This window comes from Columba livia, chromosome W (assembly GCF_036013475.1).
Source record: "Columba livia isolate bColLiv1 breed racing homer chromosome W, bColLiv1.pat.W.v2, whole genome shotgun sequence".
In the NCBI taxonomy this organism is placed as follows: domain Eukaryota; kingdom Metazoa; phylum Chordata; class Aves; order Columbiformes; family Columbidae; genus Columba; species Columba livia.
In genome coordinates, this window is record NC_088641.1 from 9,067,022 (window position 1) to 9,085,128 (window position 18,107).

At 40.4% G+C, this 18,107-nt stretch overlaps 1 protein-coding gene across 1 annotated transcript in view; it reads right to left on the reverse strand.

The window, feature by feature from the left end:
• The window catches only part of LOC135577095 (small conductance calcium-activated potassium channel protein 2-like), a 99,767-nt gene that overhangs the window by 15,944 nt on the left and 65,716 nt on the right, over positions 1–18,107 (reverse strand). Inside the window, exons 5-6 of the mRNA XM_065044792.1 lie at positions 15,247–15,357; positions 13,697–13,824 (exon numbers count right to left, since the gene is read on the reverse strand). Of these exons, the coding sequence (XP_064900864.1) occupies positions 13,697–13,824; positions 15,247–15,357 (239 nt within the window). The remainder of the gene's footprint in view (positions 1–13,696; positions 13,825–15,246; positions 15,358–18,107) is intronic.

Sequence of the window (18,107 nt, forward strand, 5' to 3'; positions counted from 1 at the left end):
TAACAGCAAAAGAATGGGGAAGGCATACTAGCATGGATTCTAAGAGTTTGGGATAGTGGAGCTGCATCTATCCATTTATTACCAGGTGAAAAAGATTAAGCCCTATAGCCAATGATAATCAGATACAATGAGGATATGCTCAGTTACAAAATGTCAGAGGTCCTGATGGGCAAGCCTTTATTGCACCTACATTATATTGGTGGCTGGGTGCAGCAATTTCAACAGCATATGTTGAACCTGGCAATTTAGTATCATCCTTTGGAAATTGGTGTACAATGGAAAAATGTATTAATTTGGTGCAGCAGATGGGGATGGCTCATGCTTTGGTTTTGGGATCCAATCCAAACAGTGTAGCATTAACTAGAAGTGTCAAAACACAGTATTTGAGAGGAGTGCCTGCCTCACTAAAACCCTTGATTATACCAGTAGTGAGAAATGCCCTACTATTACTGTAAAATGTTGGGGAACGGTTTGGCATTGAGGGATTAGAGAAATACCAAATAAGGTACAGTACACTGGTTATTTCCCATACCAATCACAGTAAAACAGTTAGAAGCCTTTTTGGGACTTTTAGGGTATTGGAGAACTTTTATCCCACATATGGTGGTATTAATGCACCCTCTACAGAAATTATAATAACTAGGAAGAAGGTTGTTTGGAAATGGACCAAGCAACAACAAGAAGCCTTTGATGCCCACAAAAATGCTTTGATTGAGCATGCGTGATTGTACACTCCTAGGCAAGAATATCCTTTTAAATGAGAAGAAACAATCCTAGATGATATAGTATCAGGTGTCTGATATGAAAAATCAGAAGGAACCTGTAGGATTTTGGTCCAAGGCATTACAAGGCTCTTTTGTACATTACACCCCAATAAGAAAAATGTGGGAAATTATGGCGGGGCCATGGATTCCCTGACGGAGGGCATGGGAAGAGAAAATAGCCTTGAAGATATTAAGGCCTACACGTGAGAAAGATGGGAGTAAAGGAGTATCTGGAGATATTAAGGTGTACCCGTGAGAGAGAAGGGAGTAGAAGAGTAACATAGACGATAGCAAAATTAGCCAATGAGATGTTACTGCTGTACCTTGTAACCAATAGTGAAGAGATACAGGAATTAGTAAAACTGTATAAAAATGCACTTGTAGCAATACATGGCATCTACTACTTTCATCCTGGAAGAACTTGGTCCATGTCGTTTGTCCATCTCAACCGCGATGTGTGGTGACCCTAATGTGATCCTGCATTAAGAAGGATCTCACATGAAGAAGAGACAGCGGTGAAGCTGTGACAGCCAAAGATGAGCTGGGGAGATGGAGCCTGGTGCAGCTGATAGAGCAGCAGAGGGGAGCTGACGAAGATCCAGATCCTTGAAAAGACAACAACGCCAAGAGTAGGTGAGCTACCAGGAACATGGGAGGGAAGCTCTCTAAAGAAGAGGGTATTATATTATCTACATGGAAGTTGCTTCTGAAGAAACAGGGTATTAACTTTATGGAACTGACTTTACAAAGGACGCTACTATGGGGCAAAGCACTACCCTAAGATCCAAAGAAACAACTGAACTGTTAACGACATGGCACTTGTTGCTAGAGACTTTGAGAGGATTAAAAGAGCAAGGGAAACAGGCAGAGACAGCGGAGGGGGGGTGAGGTGGGCGTGGGGGGGTGGTTTCCCTGGACTAGATTTGGAAAAAAAACCTACAAAAAACAACAACAACAAAAAAGTGCACTGTTCCGAACACCCCTGTTATTAATGATTCTCCAGCACCGTTCAAGTCTGTGTTATCTGATGATTCGGATGAGGATCTGCAGCATTTTCTTGAAAAGTTAAAAGGAAAAGGAGTATGTGTACATGTTGCCCCAAGATCAGATAAAAACCATGAAAGACTCAAGCAAAATTTGACCTATGCAATGTAACATCATTTAGGATGGAACAATGTGGATTCGTTGAAAGGGGCAGGTATCCCCCAACTCTTGGAAGAGACACTAACTGTCACACCACAATTACAGACGCGATTAGTTTCTGAAGTCCTGAGGCAGTCAGCAGACCTTGCATATTAAGCTATGATAGAGGTGCCTGAAACCAACAAAGCAGCCCAATCATTTACAACTATTAATCAGGGTCCCAATGAGAATTACATGCAATTTATTGACCATCTTCAAGAGGCCATCAATAAGCAGGTTGAAAACTTAGAAGTTAAGGAAGCACTGGTATTGAAATTAGCAGTAAAGAATGCTAATGTTTGCTATCAACATGTTATTTGCGAGTTTTACAGTACATATTATGTGCTCCTGTGTATTGCCTCTCTGAAAATCAAGCAGCTTGTCAGGAATGTGAGTTAATTGTTTTATGTTGGGACATGGCTAATAGAGAAGGGGCATGGCTCTATTGATCCATTGTATCAGGAGAATTCTGTTCTAAGTTAGCATGAGTAGGCCTCAGTTAGCATGAGTTTGGTGTAGCATAGTGGAAAAGTACTGAGCGGTTGCTCTCTGGTTCAGCTGAGTGTTTAGATAAACAAGCTGGGGAATTATCTCTAGCAGGGTGAGGAGGTTGCATTCCAGAGAAACCACAAGAAGGTTGAGCTCATTATGTATACTATCCAATCAATAGAAGACGAGTAGGCATAATTATTGTATACTATCCAATTAATAGAAGACGAGTAGGCATAATTACTGTATACTATCCAATTAATAGGTGACGAGTATGCATAATTATTGTAAGTCTTATATAAACCAGCTTAGTGCATCAATAAAGTAGAGGTATGCTTATCACTCATATTGGGTCGACCGCATTCCTTCCTCCGTCCGCTCGGGTCTGGAACTCTGATGGAATTTTTCTCTCGGCAGTTTTACTAGTTGTTTTTAAGTGCGCTGTAAAACCTTCTCCCCACTTTTCCCACTCACGCTGCAAGCAGCCTTTTGCTTCCCCCCTCCCTCCCTCTTCTCAAGGTTTTTACTTGCAAGATGGGATCAGGAATGATTGTTTTCAGTTGTGTTCCTAAAAAATCGGTATTGGGAGGTGTTTTACAACACTCAGAATTATGAGGAAGGAAGATCTTGTTAAATACTGAAATCAGTGTTGGCTGCTATCTAAGTTAAATTATTGGGAAAAGTGTCCAGAGAACAGCATCTTGAAGTATAACACCTTGTTGCAATTAATGTTGTTTTTAAGGACAGAAGAGCAGGACAAAATAAAACTCTACAAAAAATCATTAAATCATTTCAGACAGTTTTACAGGCGGAATGGTTTGAACGTCAACAAGCTGAGAGAGAATTAACTGATAACACACAGGTCAGAAAACTTGTTAAAGTCTGCAAGATGCTTTCCTTATTAACCTGTTTTCTTTGTGGGTATCTGTTTAAGCATGTTGCAGTTTTGGTAGGTCTTTGTTATATGGTACGATGAGTTCACAGACTGTTAAATCATGAGAATCCATTGACTCAAAATGTGCATTTTGTGATAATACAGAAGATCATGAGTAATTTAGTTCTTTACTGCATGAATGTGACAGTAAAATTTTGTGTGTAGTAGCTGTTATTTTTCTTTCTAGCATGCTAGCTTTATTCCGGTATCCAGACTTGAGCAACTCTGTGATAGGCTGTGTCTCATCTCGATGTGCTGGATTTGGCTCTTTTGTACGCACACCATGGTTTTGGGATAACAGTTGTAGCACACCAGATGAGACACTAATAAAAGCCTTGCTCAGTCCAGCTTGCTGTGGCCGCGGAGGGGCAGGTGCCAATTGGGCTCCAGTGCGCACTGACCTGTTTTGTCAGGGAGACCCAATGGTACCTCTGCCCGGCTGACCAGTACGCGGTTCAAAGGTGCAATGCAAAAATTGAGATATTGTCTTGAATAAGTATAACTCTGATCTATCTGCATATTTGAACTTGGTATTTGGTTTTCATATCTGAGCTCAGTATTTTAATTTGCATATTTCTATTTGGTACCAAAAGAATTTTGTTTGGGGAGATAATTACAAAATGGGAACTGGTTCCACTGCTAAAATTTCACTGCTAAAATTCCACCTTGCTCCCCCTTAGGATGCATCCTTACACATTAGAGTAATTGTTCATATTGTTATCTAGTAATTTTGAGACCAGAAAATAATTTAAATTTTTAAACTCTGCTTTGCATTGAAAAAAAAAAAAAACACAACAAAACATCAAAAAACAACAACAACCAAACAACCAAACACCTAAATGCTATGATGGATGAGAACTTGGTATTGTATGAAGTTGTATTTGGGGGTTGCTGGAATGTGAACTGGTTTGCATCAAGGAAAATGGAATAATGGATTGATGTTTAATACACTTTATTTTGACATCTGTAAATTGTGAAAGGTAAATGGGGGTGAGGAATGTAACAACTGTTGAGCTAATTGGAATTGTGTATAAAACTCAGCTCATTGTAACCGAGGAGTTTGCCAGAGTCTCCCACTTCGTACCAGCGATTACGCCACCTGCGTGGCCTTGGCTATATCTGAACTGCAGCAAGAAGAGAAAGAAGAAAAAAAAATGGAAAAACCTGTTTTCCCGCTGCTAAGCAGAGAAAGGGGGGCTTTACTCCCCCCGCTCTGTCTTTTTTTGTCCTGGAGTATTGTCATCCATTCTTGTTGTGGCACTGTGTTGCTTCTCAGCTTTGAATCAGGGGTTGTTGGTGATGTTTCTTTTTGCTTCTGTCTTGTCTCCTAGGTTTTGGCACATCTGGGGAGAGAGCTCATAATTCTACCTCCTTGCTGAAGTCAGTCTTTTCACACTGGTCAGCTTTGGGGAGGTCAGAGTGCTCAGTGCTTCTCTGGGTCAGACTGGTGCTGATTTGGGTGTGGAGTGGAGCCAGGTTGGTTTGATGTGGAGTTTGAACTGATTTGTTTTCATGCTGGGCTGGAAATTCTTCCATCTCAGATGGGGGCAGGAGGGAGGTTTTATTCCCCCCCCAGCTATGTTACTACTAGAGAACTGTAATACTGCATGAAGGAGTCTGAGGGTTGAAATTTAAAGGCATTGCCAGTGGGTCCATAGTTCTAATGAAGCTGGGAAATTAAACAATTTTTTTTTTTTTTTTTTAATAGACTTATTCTGTGGTAACTGGTTGTAAAAGACTTAGTAAATTCACTGTGCTAGTTTTTGAGGTCATGGGAGAGAATGAAAGAAAGGCTGTTTTTTGAGACCAATAGAATGCCAAATTTGGAACAAAGTTTTGATACATGAATTCTTGTAGTTGCCAGAAAGTCCTACACCTCTCTTGGGTTATGATTTGTTAAGTAAATTGTAAGCTCAAATAATGTTTTCTGAGAATTCTGTTTAGTTGCATGGCCTACAAGAAGCTGCTTGGATGGTGCAGATCTGTTTGCTGCAAGTGAGAAATCTCCAAGGAAATTTCGAATGCTGTATTTCCACTAGTATTAACAGCCAATGTTTTGATAAAGCAAACACTACACTGATAGAACTGAAACAGGACTTCCAATAAATATGACAGACAAAATGGATTTGGAGACTTTGATGAATAAATTTATGACAGCCTTACAAGCTAACTGCATTCGACTGGACTTGCAGATTTGTCTGTTTATAGCTACAACATAGAAAAAACCTGTGGCTATTGTGGGACAGTATAAGATTGCTAACAGACTGATATACCAATTGTTACTCTGATCAAGAAAATGCAGGGAATGAATTTAAGTCTTAATAGGCCATGATCCTTTTGTCATATATGTACCATTTGTGAAATTGAATTTTGATTTTTTTTTTTTTAATTTTTGCATTTTGTGTGCTTGTAAATTGCACTAGCTGATTTTCTTAACAGCACAGCTTTTGGCATGCCTAAATGTAAATTGCTGCAGAACCTGCAAGTCTTTAACATCAGGTCACAGACCATACTTGTAGTTGGTCTGATCCTACATACTTGCACAGTTTTTGTTGATGGTTCTGGGAAGTCTCATAAAGCTGTAGTGGTCTGGCGTGAAGATAACAATTGGCATCATTCTGTAAAAATCATTGAAGGTTCAACCCAATTAGCAGAACTTGGCGCAGTTTTACATTACTTAGAGCTTTTTAAGGAGGAACGTCTAAATTTGATTTGTGATTCTGAGTACGTAGTCAAGATCCAACACACGTATCTGATTCTGAACTTTTTTGTTTGTTTGTTTGTTTTAAAAAAGAACAAAAAGGGGGAGAAGTAGGGGAAACACCACAAAACCAATTTTCAAAAGCACTCTATGTGATGAAACTTTTTGCAAGTATGATCCAAAACCATGCTAAATCAGAAATAACCTACATTAGTTACGGTCAAATCACTAGTAAATGGAAAAGGCCACATCAATTGATAACCCGGGGAAAGGGTTATGCTTATGTCATTACAGGCCAAGGATTGAAGTGGATTCCCTTGAAATGGGTCAAGCCATGGCTGAATAAAGACAACAAAGATTCAATGAATGCAGATGGACAGGAGGAAGATAAGTTGTGAGGACTGTTTCAGATGTAAACCATGGATCCTAATTCAGTGTTATAGATGCTTATAGACCTGGTGATCCAGAAGCCTATTAGCAAGCAGGTGGTGTACCTTCTGTGGAGTATGGCAATTTGAACAAATAGCAGGAGAACCAAAAGGGCAATATTACACTTAGATAGTCAACGCAAAAATGAGGTAGAATTATGAGACATTCCTACCATAGTATTTATTGCACTCTTTCTCCTTGACCTAGCAGCCAGTAAAGCTTTAGGAGATATATCAAAGTCAAGCTGGTGGTCTCTTAAATAGGTTAATCTAACTTCTGAGATACTAATTCAATTAATAGTAGATGTTGATGGTATTAGGCATGCTACTCTACAAAATCACACAGTTATAGATCTTTTAACACTAGGTCATGGTTGTGAAGAATTCGAGAGAATGTGTTGTATTTACTTGTCTGATCATTCTGAATCTATTCATAGTACTTCAGACAAACTAAACCAGCACGTTAAGAAGATCGTCATAGTAGAATTAGGGTTTGACAAATGGTTTGAAGTTTTAGGAAGATGTGGGTAGTTGTTTGATCTTATTAAGTAAGGTTTAACTGCATTATATGTAATTGTAATTATGTTGTTAATCACGTGTTCTATGTTGCAGTGTATTTCAAAGATGATTCAGCGCACTGTAAATGGGGCCTGGCTGATTCAAGAACAAAAAGGGGGAATTGTGGAGGGGTTTCTGTTAGATGGAGATTTGTTACTGAACCAGCCAGGAATTTCAAGGCCAACTCAAATGCTGAAAACAGGACCTGCTGTGGGAGAGAAGCATTTCTAAAATAACAAGGCCTCAACATGACGAAATCAACAGAGCTATCATCAGTAAGACTCCAGCGTGTGGACAGCTCGTGAACATAGATGATATCTAATCAGTGAATGCATGCTTGGAGCGTGGACGCATGATCAGAGAATAGTTACATATATAAGGAATCTTGTTTCTGTAATAAATGGCTTTGCATGATTCACATTGAATCGGAATGCTGAGTCCTTTATTGTTCCAACAAAGATGGGGTCAGAAATTACTATTTTCAGTTGTGTTCCTAAGAAATCAGTATTGGGAGGTGTTTTAGAACATGGAAAAAAACTTGGAAATATGAGGAAAGAGGATGTTGTGAAATACTGAAATCAGTGATGGCTGCTGTATAAGTTAAATGATTGGGAAAACTGGCCGGAGAATAGAACCTTTAAGTATCTTTAAGTATAACACAGCAATCATAGATGTTTTCCTTGTTAGCCTGTTTTCTTTGTGGGTATCTATTTAAGCATGTTGCAGTTTTAGTTGATCTTTGTCTGTTGTGTGTTACGGTGAGTTCGCAGACCGTTAAATCATGAGAATCCATGGATTCAAAATGTGTGTTTTGTGATAATACAGAAGACCATGAGTAATTTAGTTCTTTACTGCATGAATGTGATGATTAAATTTTGTGCGTAATAGCTCTTACTTTTCTTTCTAGCATGCCAGCTTTATTCCAGCATTCAGACTTGCACAACTCTGTGATAGGCTGTCTCTCATCTTGGTGTACTAAATTTGGCTCTTTTGTATGCACAATAGGTAAAGAATCCTGGTTGTAGCACGCCAGATGAGACATTAATAAAAGCCTTACCCAGTCCAGCTTGCTAGGGCAGCAGGGGCGGGTGCCAATTGGGCTCCAGCGCGCACTGACCTGTTTTGTCAGGGAGACCCAGAGGCACTTCTACCTGGCTCTACCCAATTATTAGCAGAACCTGGCGCAGCTTTACATTACTTAGAGCTTTTTAAGGAGGAACCTCTAAATTTGATTTGTGATTCTGAGTATGTAGTCAAGGTCCAACGCATGCATTTGACTCTGAATTTTTTTTCAAAAAACAAAAAGGGGGAGAAGTAGGGGAAACACCCCAAAACTGATTGTCAAAAGCATTGTATGTGATGAATCACTTATATCTAAGTGGTGCAGCCCAAATTCCCCCTGTGATGAAACACTTCGCAAGTATGACCCAAAAACATGCTAAATCAGAAAGAACCAACATTATTTATGGTCAAATCACTAGTTAATGGTCAATGGGAAGGGCCACCTGAGGGAGAGGCTATGCTTGTGTCTTTACAGATCAAGGGCCACAATGGTTGCTTGCACAAAATGCGCAACCTGTGTTATCTTCCTGACAATGATTGCTGCAGCTACTGCATTTTGGATTCCTGCACATACAAAGACTAACATGTGGATTACTTTAGCCAACATGACTGACCAGGACTCCATATGCCTAGCTATGGCATCTTCGGAAAACCTATTCCACACATGCTTGATTTGCATCCCCCTTGATGACTACAGCAGCATCACACCACTGTTTCAAAATAGTGGTCAGTGCAGAGGCATTGCAACCAACTGTAATAATACCAACATGGCACTTTGGATTAATTGCCTCCCGGAAGCAGATCTTGAACCACAGGAACTGGAATTGCTGGGATCTGTGCCTATGGATTCTTGTATCCAGCTGGTTTATGAAAAGTGTCAGAACAATATGCTAAAGCATGAATGGATAAAACTGCAAAATATTAATGCTACCCTTGATGACTACAGAAATGAAACTCATTGGTGAAATGCCTTGCAGAAGAATCCAAGCGGTGTTGTTAACAATGAGGGACAGCGACCCCAAAAACTCCTGTATGGTGTATTCTTGATCTGCGGAGACAGAGCCTGGCCAGGAATTCCTTCTAATGCTGTTGAAGGACCATGTAGTTTGGGACAATTAACTCTCTTAATGCCCAATGTATCCATGATAGTAGATCACAGAAGAGCAACATGGGAAAAACACTTTTTGCATATATATAAGTCAAAATGTGATGATAATGTACATCTTTGTGGATCGGGATTAAGGGTTTTAGGATCTCTTGTACCTGGTGTTGGCACAGCTAAAGCTTTAAATACTTTAGAAAAATTAGGATGCTGGTTAGCTAAGCAAACTAACAGAACTTCTAAGGCTTTAAGTGGGCTCTTGTTAGATGTAGATTCTGTAAGACATGCTACGCTGCAGAATAGAGCTGCAATAGACTTTTCGTTATTTGCTCAAGGACATGGGTGTGAAGATTTTGATGGTATGTGCTGTATGAACTTGTCAGATCATTCTGAGTCAATTCATAAAGTATACAATTATTGAAAGAGGGAGTACAAAAGTTACAAGTTGATGATGAATGGGATTGGTTAAATAAATTGTTTATTGGCTGGGGGCTTTCAGGGTGGTTGTTATCGGTAGTGAAAACGGGACTGATCGTTCTGATGATTGTTGTGGTTGTGTTACAAATGTTGCCATGCATGATTTCTCTACTGCAAAGGGCCCTGCAGTGGACAATGAAGGCAATTTTTTTAGCACAAATACAAAAAGGGGAAATCGTGGGAAACTACGACGGGTCCGTGGATTCCCTGACGGAGGGCATGGGAACAGAAATTAGCCTTGAAGATATGAAGGCCTACCCATGAGAATGATGGCAGTAAAGGAGTATCTGGAGATATGAAGGTGTACCCGTGAGAGAGAAGGGAGTAGAAGAGTAACATGGATGACAGCAAAATTAGCCAATGAGATGTTACTGCTGTACCTTGTAACCAATAGTGAAGAGACACATGAATTGGTAAAACTGTATCAAAATGCACTTGTGGCAATAAATGACATTTACTACTTTCATCCTGGAAGAACTTGGTCTATGTCATTTGTCCATCTCAACCGCGACAGAAAAACAAATCTAGCTGTAGTTTGGGCACTACAAGAAACTGAAACACAGGCCAAGGTAGCGTGACTATACACACAGCCATACCTATTCATGGGTGGGTTACTGATGATTCCATTAGGGCCCATGCAGAGGTAACTCAGGCAGCTATACATTGGAAATGGAAACATTATTTACAGCAACAATTTCTACCAGGAAAAACACATGTGTGCTGGTTCGACTGAAAACAAGTTAATTTTCCTTCATGCAGTTAGAAACCTTTCTTTTTCGTAGCTAGCACAGTTGTTTGGATTTAGTTTGAGAACAAGAAGATAACACCCAGAGACAGAGTTAATGTTTTTAACTGCTGTTGTTTTGGAGCCAAGGCCTCTGAGCTCTCTGCCCACATGTGAGAGGCAGCTAGGAAGTGGGGCATAGATGGGGCAGACCTTGAATGACATTCAGACTGATCAATAAGAATATTCCATGCCATTAGCATCACGCTTCATATTTGAGGAGAGTCAGATCTTCTGGCTAGCTCGGAGCTGGGATGGAGACCTGTTCTGGGGAGTTCTGTTTGGGACTTTCTTTAGTTCAGCCTTTTGCCATCCTGCCATTTTGCTGAGGCCTCTGGGCCTTTCTGCCTTTTGTCTCTTCTCTCTCCAGGATTGGCTGTTTGGGACCAGGGTGCTGCTTCCTGAGACTGGCTGCTCAGTGCAGACAGAATTTGTGAGGAATTGCATTGAGTATCTTTTATTTTATATTCTATTTCTATTTTATATATATCAGTGGTAGTAGTAGTATATTACTGTTATTTTGTTATTTTATTAAACTGTGTTTATCTCAATCCATGAATTTCTCCCTTCCCTTTTGATTCTCCTATTCAGGATGGGAGGGGGATTGGAGTGAGCAAGCAGCTATTATGGTTATATTGCTAACTCGTGTTAAACCATGACAACGTAACCACTCCACACACCACCCTTCTAGGAACTCTGTCATTTAATCATATGCTCACACTAGGGAAAACTCTTCCCCTAGGAGATATCTGTACCTCTCCTGTGGAAGAGGCTCCCCCTTATGACAAGTTAATACAAGAGCACAAAAAAGATGCCTAGCTTACCGATGGAAGTACAACACCTCCAGCACAAAACATGGTGAGGATTTAAATTCTTCCAGATGATGGTATCTCTCCCAAAATATTAACTATAGAGGAAATGGAATTTTTTACACTGGCAGATTGCATGGCAGGACCATAACCTATCAGTCTAGACATGAAGTTTCAAATAATGACCCCCGAGAACACTATATGGTTCTGTACTCCAACTTCTCCTCTTATTTTGCATCCTCTATTGATACCAGATTCTTGAGTTCTTATATTTCAGGTATCTTTGATGAATACTTGTGCCTTATCTAGAGGAGATAGCATTGGAAAAGTGTTATTGGTGTCACAAACCCATCATCAAATTGAAGTTCAATCTGAAAAGGCACAAGCCATAGCTCTCCAATCTGTGTGGTCAATTACCCCTCACCAGGTTATTAAACCCAGAGGAATATTAGCTGAAGGAGCTGGAGCAATGGCATTTGTATTACTGGAAGGTGATGACACTCCAGTTTTCCTCCTGTATCACAGGTTGGCTCGTTGTGTTTTGTAGTCTTGTACGCAAGCACATGCCCTGGATACATTTCCACAAGATTAACATGTAAATACTTAGATTTGCTTAGATAACATAGGCCTGTGATAGCCTTAGAGGCATCTTATCAAACATGCTTGAGATTTCTGCCCTGCTGTGGGGAAGATCAAAGCACAGTGGAAAACTACACCTGTGTGAATCCCTGATGTACAGGCAAAACCAGCAGGTTTGGTAATTCACTAGCAAGGACCAAGCCACGCAGTGCCTGCATTCCCGCTTATGTGCTCCTGCCTGGGTGTTGCTTCGGAGATCCCCTGGTTCATGAGTTAACAGAAATAAAGTTACTCTTTGCACTTCATCCATGGTTTGTGTTTGTTCCTGTGTCCTGCCCATCTCAGCTCACACAAAATAAATGTTAAAATGTTATGGACTAACCTTTGGAATCAGGGATTCAAGTCCAGCAAAGGACATACTGTACATGCCACCTTCTACCCCACAACCCCTGCCACTCCTCTCATCCTCCCAGTCCTTTAAGATAAGTAAGATGACAGAACTGATAAAAAAAAAAAACTTTTTATCTACCCAAAAAAGCCTCAGCTTTTGTGGATGCTATTGCCTTAGGTTTTTTTAAAAGAGCAAAGTAACATTTAACCTTGAAAGGACATTTTAAATTAAGGTTTGTAGAATTCTTCATATCTTCAAAGCTTAGCTACCTAGTTCTTTACAACATTGCTATGAGACAAAGAGCCAATGACTGTTATACTCAGTTTACTAATAGGAAAGTTAATAACCTAGCCTTCCTTTTATGCAAGATAGGAATCTTTTTCAGGAATGTAGGTGTGTCAGCTGGATGCCGCCTCCAGCTCTCCTCACAGCCTGGGTCACACAGAGACCCATACTTCGCAATTATCAAAACATCAGTTCAAAATTTACCTTAAACAATCTACATCTCCCCAGTATGTCATGGAAAATCCATTTCACAGGTCATACAAAAGGCTGCCACAGGCTTGATAGACATCTCAAATAGAACAGACAAATAGCAGCATGGGTCATGGATGTTCCTTATGATGAGTCTGTGGCTGCTGGGGACAAAAGTCTTTTTATTTCTCCCATGTAGTCCAAGGAAGAGTAAGTGAACCACTGTACACTTTTAGCTGGCTGTGACTTGGAAAACTCTGTCAAACACTCCCAACAATTCTGCATTACCCTATGCTGCACATAACCAGAGGATTTTATTTTCTAAATAGGTACTACAGTAAAACCTGATCTTTGTCTTACTCTGAAAGAGAAAATTCATACTCAATAGCACAATACTAGGGAGAGAGTGCATGTGTGAGGGAAGGAGAGTGTGTGCAAGAGAGGAAGAGCATGCAGAGGAAGAACATGTACAAGAGAAAGGAGAGAGAGAAAGCAGGGGAGTGAGCAAGGGAGCAACAAAGCAAAAGAGAAACCAAGAGATAGAAAGTGAGAGCAATAAAGGAGTGACAATGAGGGAAGGGGGGGAGAGGTGTGCAAGAGAGGAAAAAAAAGAAAGAAAGAGTAAGGAGGGGGGATAGAGGGGGAGAAAGAGGGAGAAAGGAAAAGGAGCAAAAAGACAGGACAATAAAGAATGAGACAGAATGAGAAAGGAGACAGAGAAAGAAAGGGATATTGAGACAGAAAAACAGAGAGAGGGAGAGGGAGAGAAAACAAGAAAGAGAATGTGAAAGAGAATGAGAGTTAAAGAGAGTGAGAGGGGAAATGAGAGAAATAGGAAGAGATACAGAAAGGGAATGAGAGAAAATGAGGCAGAATCAGAACAAGAAAGAGAATGAGGAAAATAATGAGAGTGTAGGAGATAGAGTGTTTGAACAGGAAAAACAAAGTAAAATTGTACTTACTGATGAATAGCTTGCAAGAATTTTCGTTGATGCTTCCTTACTTTTGCATGGTCTATCTTTTTAACCAGCTTTGTACTTTTATAAATTAACCATGTTTCCCTGAGTACATTGGCTGCTGCATTTTTCACCTGTTTCATAAAAGAAAAACACCAGGTTGATAATAATAGCATTATGTTCCCTTTTATATTTTCTAATATAAAGTCTTTCTAAAGCACTTAAAACTGCTTAACTGTGGGAAATGGGTACATGAAGAAGCTGCATCTGGGAATTACTTCTCCCTTTTGAAAAGAGTTAGGTACATTTGTTGTTTATGACAATATAAATTACAGAGAGGGATTATTAATTTCTTATCTGTATGGCAATTAACTAGATACGTTTTAGAGCACCATAAAATTTCTCTCTTTCCTGTCTCATTATTATCTTTGTTTCTCTTAGCAATTTAACAGTCTTATACATTTTCAGAGATGTTAGAAAACAGGTTTTTGTTTGTTTTGGTTTTTATATTTTTCCTTTTTCTGGTTTCTTTCTTACCATTCTTAGAGGAGATGAAAAGACAACTTGTCAATAAATGTAGCCAGTGCTCTATTTCATGAGTGCTTTGAATTTTTTTTTAAATTAGGCTTTCTATAAAACATTAAACATAAGAATACTACAGTTCCTTCCTAGGCCCTCCAGTATTCCCAATAATACTTGAAAGCAATAGACAAAGAATTTCAATGCAATGTTGATTAATGACAGAATTACTAGGCTACTTGCAAAGGCAAACAGTTCTTGTTATTGATCTGTATTTTCTCTCCCTCTGGCTTTATATCATGCCAGTCACTGCAGTTGTCAGAGCTAACCCAGTGTATAGGAAAAGGCATTTTAGGAACGCTATGCAGTAGGTCTTCCCAGCAGGAGCTCCCAACCTTGAAACCATAAAAGCATCGGAGAACCTTAGTCTTGACTTAAGTGGAAGCAGAATCAGATTTGAGAGACTTCTCCAAGATCTCTAGTCCTTGCATTTCTACAAGATCTGGCTATCTTCAGGCTTTAGTATCTGTGTAATGGGTTTGTGATCTTAGGTACATCTCAGATTTGGTTGCTGGTTTTGTTTGCTTTTAATTTCCTTTGAGTTTCATGAGTCTGAAACTACCAAAACACCACTTGGATATACTATTAAACTGATATTTACATTTATATGAAGGATAGCTGAACAGAATAAACCTTAAAATTATATATATTCCTCATATGCTGCATGAAAGTTTGTCAGTTTCATATATTTGTCTCTAGTTTCACAAATGTTAATTGTTGATTGCATCAATTATCTTCCAGCTGCAAGGACCCTTTATAGAAGAATACGCAAATCCTCAAAATCTTCTGAGAACCTGCTGTTGCCCTCAACTTCAAAGAGAAGCTCAGGGCATTCAATTCCTCCACATAGCACCTTGCAAAACCACACCCATGAAAAAGTTCAATAAGAGAATGGAGTATGAAACCATTTAAAACAAATGCAGAAATAAATTTAACACACGTTTCCTTTTCAGTTGTGAATATAAAGTATGACTTACTCTTTTAGTTAGCTGGGTGTCCATCATGAAATTATGCACATGTTTTTCAGCTTTGGTAAGTTCTAACTTCCTTGCAACCACAGCTACCACCAGTGCAGTGCACCCAGCACCCTGAAAACAATAAAACAAACCCCCAAGATGTTACTACTGCATTTTGCAGAGTTTTTAATGGAAGCTTCTCCTTTGCTGTAGAAATGTGGCAGGAATCAAGTGACTGATCCCTGATAAACATGCTACAGCTATTTCAGTTCAGAATAACAGAAGTCAGCAATTGCAGGCTAGTAAACTGCCAAGGCATCAAAATAAATGGTGATCAACATTATTTAAAAGTTCTGTTTTTTTCACAGTATCACAGTAGTATGTTTGGGATTGGAAGGGACCTCAAAAGATCATCTAGTCCAATCCCCCTGCCACAGCAGGAACGCCTAGGTGAGGTCACACAGGAACATGTCCAGGCAGGTTTTGAATGTCTCCAGAGAAGGAAACTCCACAACCTCCCTGGGCAGCCTGTTCCAGTGCTCTGTCACCCTCACTGAGAAGAAGTTTTTTCTCAAATTTAAGCCGAACCTCTTGTGTTCCAGCTTGATCCCATTACCCCTTGTCCTATCATTGTTTGCCACCGAGAAGAGCCTGGCTCCATCCTCATGGCACTCACCCTTTATATATTTATAAACATTAATAAGGTCCCCCCTTAGTCTCCTCTTCTCCAAACTAAAGAGACCCAGCTGTTGTAGGAAAATAGGAAATTAGGATTTTAGGCCTATATCAGTGTTATAAGCTGTGCTGCTAAGGCTGAAAGTCTCAGCTTGTCCCCTGTATAGTCCTTACCCAGAACCACGAGCGTGGTTACCTTATGCTTGCTTTGTACCCTTAGTTAAGACATTGATAAATGCTATTCTTAGGGTTGCTGATTTCTATGCTAGACTGGTGAACTATGGATAACAAATGAGACAGGTAGAACTTCAAAAGAAGCTAGCCCTGCGACCCGATGACCTGTCGTTCAGTACTTGCCAAGAAAGAAGTGGAACCTGCAGACCACTGGAACGGAAGGAACCTGAGGATGTCGACAGTGATAGATATCGACAGTGATAGACAATGATAAATTTTGCTTAGTTGCATAATACCTGTTAGAACCCTATATAATGACTAGTTATACCGCTGTATGATTGTCACTCTCTGAGGAGGTGACCCAACGCTGCTGTTCCTGTGAATCTTCTACAATAAATACTGCTCAGAGTAACCCACAAGAGTTCGAGTCTCTATCCAGTGCCTACCTACGACCTTTTTTTCACCAGCTCCCTCAGCCTTTCTTCATAAGGGAGGTGCTCCACTCCCTTAATCATCTTCGTTGCCCTACGCTGGACCCTCTCCAGCAGTTCCTTGTCCTTCTGGAACTGAGGGGCCCAGAACTGGACACAATATTCCAGATGTGGTCTCACCAAGGCGGAGTAGAGGGGAAGGAGGACCTCTCTCGATCGATTCCCTTCAGGGGTCGAAAATTCAAACACATGCCATTTCTAGTGCATAAACAAAATAGGTGTTCAGAACAATTTTAAAACCTAGAATATTAGTAAAGAAATACAGAATACCCTATTCTTAATTGTCTAGAGCAGGGGTGTCAAACTCATTTTCACCGGGGGCCACATCAGCCTCGCGGTTGCCTTCAAAGGGCCGAATGTAATTTTACGACTGTATAAATGTAGGAATAGTCACATTTATAGGTAAGGCTAACATTAGGGTTGCGTTTAGTATAGGGGTTTTTGTTCATGAAGCTATTATTGTTGATTTTAGAACTTTGGTTGTGTTGAGGATAAGGAATACGGTGGCGGTTATTAAGGAGTATAAATAGAAGGCTAATAAGGTAAGGTTTGGGTTGTGGATGATGATAATTGCTATTCAGCCTATGTGTGAAATGGATGAGAAAACTAAGTGGGGCTATGGATGTCACCTATCTTGAATTCTGTAAAGTCCCCCACAGCATCCTTCTCTCTAAATTTGAGAAGTATGGATTTGATAAATGGACTGTTTGTTGAATGAGGAATTGGCTGGATGTTCACATCCAGAAGGTAGTGATCAATGGCTCAGTGTCTGGATGGACACTGGTGACAAGTGGTGTCCCTCAGCGGTCCATATTGGGACCAGTACTATTTAATATCTTCATCAATGACATAGACAGTAGGATTGAGTGCACCTTCAGCAAATTTGTGCATGATACCAAGCTGAGTGGTGCAGTTGACACACCTGAGGGATGGGATGCCATCCAGAGGGACCTGGACAAGATCAAGAAGTGGGCCCATGCAAACCTCATGAGGTTCAACAAGGCCAAGTGCAAGGTCCTGCACCTGGGCTGGGGCAACCCCCAGTATCAATACAGGCTGGGGAATGAAGGGATTGAGAGCAGCCCTGCAGAAAAGGACTTGAGGGTACTGATGGATGAAAAGCTGGACATGAGCTGATAATGTGTGCTCACAGCCCAGAAAGCCAATTGTATCCTGGGCTGCATCAAAAGAAGTGTGGCCAGCAGGTTGAGGGAGGTGATTCTGCCCCTCTACTCAGCTCTGGTGAGACCCCACCTGGAGTACTGCATCCAGATCTGGAGCCTTCAGTACAGGAAAGACATGGACCTGTTGGGGAGTGTCCAGAGGAGGGCCACAAAAATGATCAGAGGGCTGGAACACCTCCTCTATGAGGACAGGCTGAGAGAGTTAGGGTTGTTCAGCCTGGAGAAGAGAAGGTTCTGGAGAGTCCTTATTACCATCTTTCAATACTTAAAGAGGGCTTTTAAGAAATATGGGGAAAGATGTTTTTTACCAGGGCCTGTAGTGATAGGACAAGGAGTAATAGTTTTAAAATAAAAGAGG